The sequence below is a fragment of the Schistocerca nitens genome, chromosome 9 (assembly GCF_023898315.1).
Source record: "Schistocerca nitens isolate TAMUIC-IGC-003100 chromosome 9, iqSchNite1.1, whole genome shotgun sequence".
Classification (NCBI taxonomy): Eukaryota; Metazoa; Arthropoda; class Insecta; order Orthoptera; family Acrididae; genus Schistocerca; species Schistocerca nitens.
The window spans coordinates 349,747,412-349,756,265 of record NC_064622.1 but is presented as its reverse complement, the minus strand read 5'-3'; the positions used below and the strand labels follow the sequence as shown (position 1 = coordinate 349,756,265).

The 8,854-nt window shown below is 42.5% G+C and overlaps 1 protein-coding gene across 1 annotated transcript; it reads right to left on the bottom strand.

Annotated features, from left to right (window-relative positions):
- Positions 1–5,715: 5,715 nt before the first annotated feature.
- Positions 5,716–6,180, bottom strand: LOC126204231 (gustatory receptor 68a-like). Its single transcript, XM_049938627.1, has one exon. It carries the CDS (start codon positions 6,178–6,180, stop codon positions 5,716–5,718), a length of 465 nt encoding a protein of 154 aa, XP_049794584.1.
- Positions 6,181–8,854: the final 2,674 nt, after the last annotated feature.

Here is an 8,854-nt window from a genome sequence, read left to right as displayed (position 1 = left end):
TAGAAAGAAGATTGCCTACACACACACTTTGTTAAATCAATAAGCAGTATACATTTTTTTTTTGAAGAGAGGAAGTATTTGCATATCTTGGCTCACTGACAGTTGTTCAGCAACAGTACAATTTGATCTGGCTTGGCAAACATTGGTCTTGACATGATGACTATGACGTTGACTAACTATTATTGACTGTTATACATTGCTGCCACTACTACTTGGTACACATGATGAACATCAAATCTTGGACAGAGTTACATTTACACAGTTAACACTATTCAATTACACAGTAGCACTTAATGAGGATGAAAGATGAGTGGATGTGTTTTGTGTGTTTTCCTTTCCTAATCCTACCCACCTATCTCCTAAATATTATTTTATTTGTTGGTAGTGGCTTGCACTGACACCCATAAATATTATAGGTTAACTGTTATTGTGTACTGTAATAGTTAATGTGACAATTAACTGATATCATTTGTGTGTTTATTATGATTTGTATGTTTAGTGTAAGAGCATTGATTATATTTTGTTAAAGAAATTGTATGTGCATTCAAACTATTGTTCATGACTGAACTGTCTCAGTAGTTATGGTGAATAGTATGGACTGTTACTTGCACTTTTTCTACATGATTGGTGCCACAAGGACATGTTTAATTTCTGCTGATGAACTGTGTGATCAGTGATTGTAAAAAAATTATGGACTGTTACTTGTACCTTTTCTACAATATTGGTGCCACTAGGATATGTTTAATTTCTGCTTATAAACTCTGAAGAACAGTGTGATCAGTGACAGTGTATTTTATGGAACTGCTTCTACTGAAATGGTGTTACTTGTTGCTGTGTGCACCTGATCAACATTGCTGGTGCCACTCATGGACTGCTTCTACTGAAATGGTGTTACTTGTTGGTGTCTGCACCTACTCAACATTGCGGGTGCCACTGATGGACTGTTTCTACTGAAAAGATGTCACCTGTTGCTGTGTGTACCTGCTCAACATTGCTGGGTACCACTGATGGACTGTTTCTACTGAAAAGATGTCACCTGTTGCTGTGTGTACCTACTCAACATTGCTGGGTGCCACTGATGGACTGTTTCTACTGAAAAGATGTCACCTGTTGCTGTGTGCACCTGATCAACATTGCTGGTGCCACTAATGGACTGCTTCTACTGAAATGGTGTTACTTGTTGGTGTCTGCACCTACTCAACATTGCTGGGTGCCACTGATGGACTGCTTCTACTGAAAAGATGTCACCTGTTGATGTCTGCACCTGCTCAACATTGCTGGGTGCCACTGATGGATTGCTTCTACTGAAATGAAGTCACCTGTTGCTGTGTGCACCTGATCAACATTGCTGGTGCCACTAATGGACTGCTTCTACTGAAATGGTGTTACTTGTTGGTGTCTGCAGCTACTCAACATTGCTGGGTGCCACTGATGGATTGCTTCTACTGAAATGAAGTCACCTGTTGCTGTGTGCACCTGATCAACATTGCGGGTGCCACTGATGGACTGCTTCTATTGAAAAAATGTTACTTGTTGGTATTTGCACCTGGTGACCATTGCTGGGTGCTACTGCTGGAACTGTCAACTGCTTATTCTTGAGCTATGGAAAGCGTTTATGTGAATATTTGTATAAACTGATTTTTTGTGTATTACTGTTAGTGAAAAATTATGAGACTCTTACTTGCACATATTCGTCATTGCTGACGCTATTGATTGAACTGTTTAACCACATAATACTTGTGTAAACTGTTATGTAAAGTCACATGTATGAAAGAATTTGTATTGCTTACTGTATTTTATATATTAGGTTATTGAAAGGTCAGTGCAAAGCCAAAATTTTATCTAGTTATATGATATTTACGTATTAATATTATCTTTTATTATTTTTGTCTGTATTTTTTTGACGAATTTGGTGGTATTTTCACCACCAATGCTGGCAAAAATACCATCAAATTCTAGCCGTGGAGGAAGGGCATATGAAAGGTGGCTACACTGAGCCACAGCGCCAGAGATCGCTTGAGAGCATTGTTCCGCCGCCTCCACGGGAAGTGATTATTGAGATGTCGTAGTGGGCAGTGCTTGTCCAGGACTCGTGGTAGGCAGTTCGTGTTGAGATGTGCTAGTAGGGAGTGCTTGCTGAGATGTGATACTGAAAAATTCTTGTTGAGATGTTGTAATAGCGAGTCGGTGTGGAGATATATTGTAATAATTTGAGTGCTTGTCATCAATATATGAAGGTAACGAAACTTGATTTATTTTTCATTATTTCCATGTTTTAAATAATGCGTCATTACAGGTTCAGTCAACAAAGCATCTGGCTTGTGTTCTTGGATTAGAGTGTAATTGTGGTTCTCTTGAGTAATTATGGTATTTTTATTTCCTTTAATTAATTCAGTATAAATGTTATTTAAAATTCTTGTGTTGTTGAAGAAGAACCGTGCCAGATGCGTACGTTGAGTCACACTCCCACACACAGAACAGTTACTCTTGTGCTTGTTGTTGCGTTGGTTTTATAGTTGCTGGGGACTTAATTAATTAATTGTGTTAATGAAAATTTCCATTTCATTCATTGTTATTGTTCAATGCAGTCAGATTGCGTAATAATACGAGTCAGGGCCAACCGTTTACGAGACTTCGTAATCGGACAGACAGCTGCTAAAGCAAGAAATCAAAATCATTTTCATTACATTTAATTAAGCCCCCATGCAATGGTTCAAATGGCTCTAAGCACTATGGGCCTTAACATCTGAGGTCATCAGTTCCCTAGACTTAGTGCTACTTAAACCTAACTAACCTAAGGACAGCACACACATCCATACCCGAGGCAGGATTCGAACCTGCGACCGTAGCAGCAGCGCGGTTCCAGACTGAAGCACCTAGAGCCGCTCGGCCACAACGGCCGGCGATATGTGCAACAGGAAGACGTTCTTGATAGTCTTTGACACTGCAGGCACCCTCGAACTTTCAACCCTTCTCTAAAGACATTGTGGGGCGGCATTCCCGTCGAACGTGATCGCAGCCCTTCTGGAGTGCAGCGCGCCTTACAGTTTTTGTTCTTCTGTACAACTTACCACCACCGGGCACCGTTCAGAACTGTACGAGTAAAGTTGACATGTCCGAAGCAGCAAAGGGTACTTACGCTTTTTCAGCCTTTCTGTTTTCCTGCCCTTGTGTGGTGTGATCAACAGGAGTGCAACATTAACACGTAGATTAGTAAAACGGCAAAGGGTCCCCTTAAGACCCCCCTCCCCAGTTCAGTAATACCCTCGTAGCTACTCACTCCGTTTTGTTGAGCACGTATCTTCAGAAATTTCGACATCAAATCAGCCTGGCGACTGCTCTAGCGCTTGAGGGTTGGTCGACCACTTCGACAACCCTTGAGTGGGGTTTGCCTACCTTCAGGCGCTGCAGCAACTGCCAGGCTGAATTGGTGTCGACGTTCCTGGCAGATACATTTCTAGAGTTCTTAACTAAGGTGCGTGGGTGGCACCAAGACTGGTGCCAAACTGGGTGATGTATAGAGGGCTTCTTTGTCGTTTTACTCACGCACTTCTTAATGTTGCACTTCCGTGTGATCAGGCCAGTGGGAGGGCAGAAAACAGGAGCGCTGAAAGGCATAACTACACTTTGCTGCTTTGGATCATGTTCAGATTTCGTTGAATTGTTTTGAATACTCCCTAGTTGTTCCGACTGTATAGAAGAGCAACAACTGTGTGCACACTGCACTCCAAAGGGGCGCCATCATGTTCAGTCGGGATGCAGCGTGTATAGGTATATAAAGAAAAGCCCCAACAAGCTATGACAAAAAATTTAAAACCAATGATAATAATTATTAGCACGGCCGCTGTAAGCGTCGATAAAGATGTATTTTGCTACGCCAGAAGGCGAATAACAAATGATAAAAAATCTCTTTTCAAATTTTTTTTAATCATTAGAAAGACTCTGTCTTTAGTTCTCGAGTGGAGATGGCGTATTCTTTGTAAGATGTGTGTGGTAGCCATTTGTGTTGCCTGAATAATAATTATTATTGGAACAAAACCAAGAAGCTATTCAGTTACCTTCCGTGCAATACGTAAATGTCATGTCACGAGTGCAGCCTGCATATAAGGAAGAAGTCCGATAAAACGAAAATTTATTAGCTACATGGTCAAGAATAAGTTTTGCTGCGTCGGAAGAAGAAGCACCTAACAGGAGTGTGTAGATCTCGACTATTTGGAAGTAAGTTCACGTTAAAACTGACTCAAAGGAAAGAAACTATAAAAATCCAAAATTTGGGAATTAATTGAAAATAATTGTTTTCTATTAATCTGTTTATTTATGTGCCCTTTATATATATATATATATATATATATATATATATATATATATATATATATATATATATATATTGCACAAGCGCCACAGTGTCCTTAGAGAAGGGTTGAAACATCCGAGGCTGTCAGCAGCACTGCCAGAGGTTATCAAGAACATTTTCCTGTCGCTCATCACACTACGAACTGTCAAAAAGGGGTGGTCTCACTGACGACCTCTATGGCACACCCTAAAGCCTTTTCGTGTCGATTTTAGCGAGCATCTGTCTGAAATGTTTTCCTCCGCCGCCCATAAGAAAAAAGTCGTGGTTCTGACTTGGCTCGCAGAGACGTCAAAATAAGGGGTGAAATGTGGTCAAAGAAGAGCTGTGACGACCTTCACGTCTTGTGAGACGTCCACGGTGGCGTTGGACAGAATTGTGGTGAAATTTGGTGCCAATGTAACATCATTAACTTGCCCTGCAGCTTACATTGAAACGTCCCCTTAGAAAAATTTAAAAATCACTGTGCTGGAAAACCTCTTACGTTATTTGATTTTCAAACAGCTGAGCAGAACTGAACGTACTCAGACATTTCTCTCTTTACTTATTCTGATCAACACTATACTGAGACAATATTTTTAGCGCAACGCAGTCTGACTTTCAATAATCCCAACAAAAGAATGGCCCTGACTAACAATAACCTATACGTTTCATGAATAACTTACCTCACAAAAATCTTCGTTACTCGAACTACTGCAATAGAGCGAGCGCCCATACTGCCAGCTAAATAAAAGATTGTAACTACTGAAGGCACTAACTACTAATAGGCATAGTTAGCAAATGAAAGATTTTGATAGAGAACAAACAATGTATTTACCTTAATAATGTTCAAAAGTGATCATATATATATATCAGTTAATGATATCCAGTATTACAAATTTACTCTTTCTGATGGACACACGTCCACTCTCAAAATTATGGCATCTCTCTCTCCACATCCATCACTGCTGGCGGCTCACCTCCAACTGCGCAACACTACGCGCTGTTCACATCCAACTGCCCAACACTACAATAGCAAATATTCCAACAATGAAAACCAGCCACAGACTGCACACAGCACAGTCAGTGATTTTCATACAGAGCACTACGTGGCTTTACCATCATAAAAACCTAAACAGCCTACTTACAACATGAACTGCTGGGCTGTGGTTCTTCTTTTAGGAAGGGTCTACACCATGCTTTTCGAAGCGCTCGCGAGCCCAAGGCTAACATCGCAGGGAGCCACTCCTTTCACAATTATAGACGAAGTATGTAGACACCTCTGAGCCAAATTTCAAACTTGTGCGTCGAAAAAGTGATCCTTTAATTTTCTTGGACAGTGTATAATAAAATCAACTTAGATATAAAGAGAGTTAATTTCATGTTCATTCAGATGGAGTGATCTGCCCCAGAATGACAACGTAAGTGATAATAACGGCAAGTGCGTTGACCAGTAGCGAGCGGTCGACGTTGAAGAATCCAGCGGCGCTGAAGGAAAGTGACTGACTGTACGTGGTCCACTGCAGAAAGGCTGCCAGATCCGGGCAGCGCCGGTCACACGACTCTGCTGACGTCCTCAGGAGGATCACGCCGGTGGCCGCGTCTGTGTCGCTGATCGCCGCACACGCCAGCGCCATCGTGGACAGCTTGATCCAGCCGTAGACGAACCACATTGTCGAGCTGGCCGCTGAGGAACAGAGGCGCTCTCTGGAATACCACGCCGGTCTCAGCACCTCCAGGAGTACTTGGTACGCACTGGCTGTTTCGCCCCACAAGGTATAGGCTACGATGGCAGCCACTGGCAACCCAAAGTGATTCTGGAGGGACCCGGCAGCGCGTCGCAGAGCCATATGCGCCACTAGCAGTTGGTGAATTCTCCCATGCTCTGGAGGCGACCGAGACACCGCTCCAACTGGCGTCGCGAGAGACAGTGGAAAGATCTCCAGAAGAGTGGAGTTCAGATTACTGAGTCTGATCCAAAGTTCCAGTGCCATTAAGACGAAGTGTAGCGTTATCAGCGAGTCAAAGGGCAAGTAGAAGGCATAAAATAAGTACCGACGGAGACCGACACAGTTTCGATCTACAGTGAGCAGTACTCCTGCTATTGCTGCACAGTTAACAGCCAGCAGAAATCCTCCCAATATCTTCCCTTTTCGTTTGTCCTTTGCTGGCAAGTGGAGATCCGCACAGTTCATCTCTCTGGAGAAACACTGTAGATGCTCGAGGCCGGTCACGGTGCACAGTGCCAACGTCAAAAGAAAACTGATCATCTCTAACAAACCTTTAACTAAGTGTAAGAACACGGCGATCATTGGCACCTCAGCAGTGTTTCCTAACTGTGGCGCAGATGCGAGGAACACCAAGAACCAGAAAAAGGAGGGGCTCGTCAATTTCTTGCACGGATTCTTCTTTCGATTTTTGCAGCATATATCTGGGAAAGGTGCCAACCCACACGCCTGACACAACCTGTGTAGTGGTGTGAAGTTCACACGGAACTCCATTATTCTCTTTCTGTGACGTAGAAGTGCAACTGCGTCTTTGCCAGGAGATTCGGAAGTGTTACTACTCCAGCGGCGGGAGATACTTTGCACGACGTGAAGACCACAACTGGTGACTTCTCTGAGGCGTTATGCGTCAGCAGTTCATTGATGGGACGCGAACACGAATGTAGACTTGCGTGTTTTTTTGCGATACGGTCGCGAGTGGATACACTCTCGTTCTCTCATGGCGTGCAATGGAAACGCTACGTTTATCGTTGTACCTCGTCGTGTCACCACATTTCACACTCCTCTGCAGGGAGAAAAATCAATTCTGTGAACTGCTGGGCAACCTGAGGCTAATTTCAAGTTCCATGACTCATTTGTTCCATTAACGTATCATTTTATGTTCTTACGTAAGCCGGCCGGTGTGGCCGAGCGGTTCTAAGCGCTTCAGTCTGGAACCACGCGACCGCTACGGTCGCAGGTTCGAATCCTGCCGCGGGCATGGATGTGTGTAATGTCCTTAGGTTGGTTAGGTTTAAGTAGTTCTAAGTTCTAGGGGACTGATGAGCTCAGATGTTAAGTCCCATAATGCTCAGAGCCATTGGAACCATTTCTCACGTAAATATTGTAAGTAGGCTGTTTAGGTTTTTTTTATTGGTAACGCCACCTCAGTATGAAAATCACTGGCTGTGCCGTGTGCAGTCTGTGGCTGCTTTGCATTGTTGTAATACTCGCCATTGTAGTGTTAGGCAGCTGGCTGTGAACAGCGCGTAGCGTTGCGCAGTTGGAGGTGAGCCGCCAGCAGTGGTGGATGTGGGGAGAGAGATGGCGGAGTTTTGTAATTTGTCATGAACTGCTATATATATGATGATATCAAGGTAAATACATTGTTTGTTCTCTATTAATATCTTTCATTTGCTAACTATCCCTATCAGTAGTTAGTGCCTTCCATAGTTTGAATCTTTTATTTAGCTGGCAGTAGTGGCGCTCGCTGTATTGCAGTAGCTTGAGCAGCGAAGATTTTTGTGAGGTAAGTGATTTGTGAAAGGTATAGTTTAATGTTAGTCAGGGCCATTCTTTTGTAGGGAATTTTGAAAGTCAGATTGCGTTGCGCTAAAAATATTGTGCGTCAGTATAAGCACAGTCCAGTAAAATTGATAAAAGGGGACGTTTCATATGTCGACCCTTAGCCGAGGATACCTCACTGGAATCTTCTGATTTTTTTTTTCTTGTAGTTTGTGTAATTAGTGTAGCTTTTGTTTATTGCTAGCGCGTAATTGTAGAGAAAATCTCCTTTGTAGTTGCAGTCTTTCATTGTTGTACAGTAAAACAGCTGTGGCATGCATGTAGATTTGCACCAAGTATTTCGCAGCTGCAATTAACTACATATTATTTTCAGTGCTATGTTAATGTGTTCTCTTATTTTTGCTCTTCAAATTGTGCTTTTCTGTGTTATCGTGTGAAATATTGTGACAATAATGGCGTGTGAAAAACGTAACACTAGGCTCCAAAGTAAACTGAGAAATGACAGCGAAGACGAAAGCAGTGTGTTAGCGCCACCGAGTAATGAATTAACTGATGTTCAAAGTAATAATTTGGTAATTGTGCATAGGGAAATGGAGCGGGCGGCAAACAATGGCGTAGACAGTGAAACAATTAGTGAGCAGGGAAGCATTATCGATCGGTCGGTCGGCAACAGCTCGCCTCAGGAATCCGAAATGACAGGACACAATTTCGCAAATACTGTAGATTCAGGTTTTGGGTCATCACCGTTTTCTCAAATAAGTCAAAACACATTTTCTGCTTGTCAAAATGTGAATGTTGGGGGTGCAAATGCACTGCCGAAAAGCGTAGAGAAACAGATTCCAGACACTAATACATTATTATTGCAATTAATGCAACAAATGGAACAAAATCAGAAACAAATGGGACAAAAGCTTCAAAAGTTAGACATAATGGAACAAAATCTTCAAAAGTTAGACACAGTGGAACAAAATCTTAAAAAGTTAGACACCACACTTGAACAAACACGTGAGGATTT

What these genes read in the sequence shown, in the direction of transcription:
- LOC126204231 (XM_049938627.1), bottom strand. Translation starts at nt 6,180, where the DNA reads ATGGCTCTGCGACGCGCTGCCGGGTCCCTCCAGAATCACTTTGGGTTG.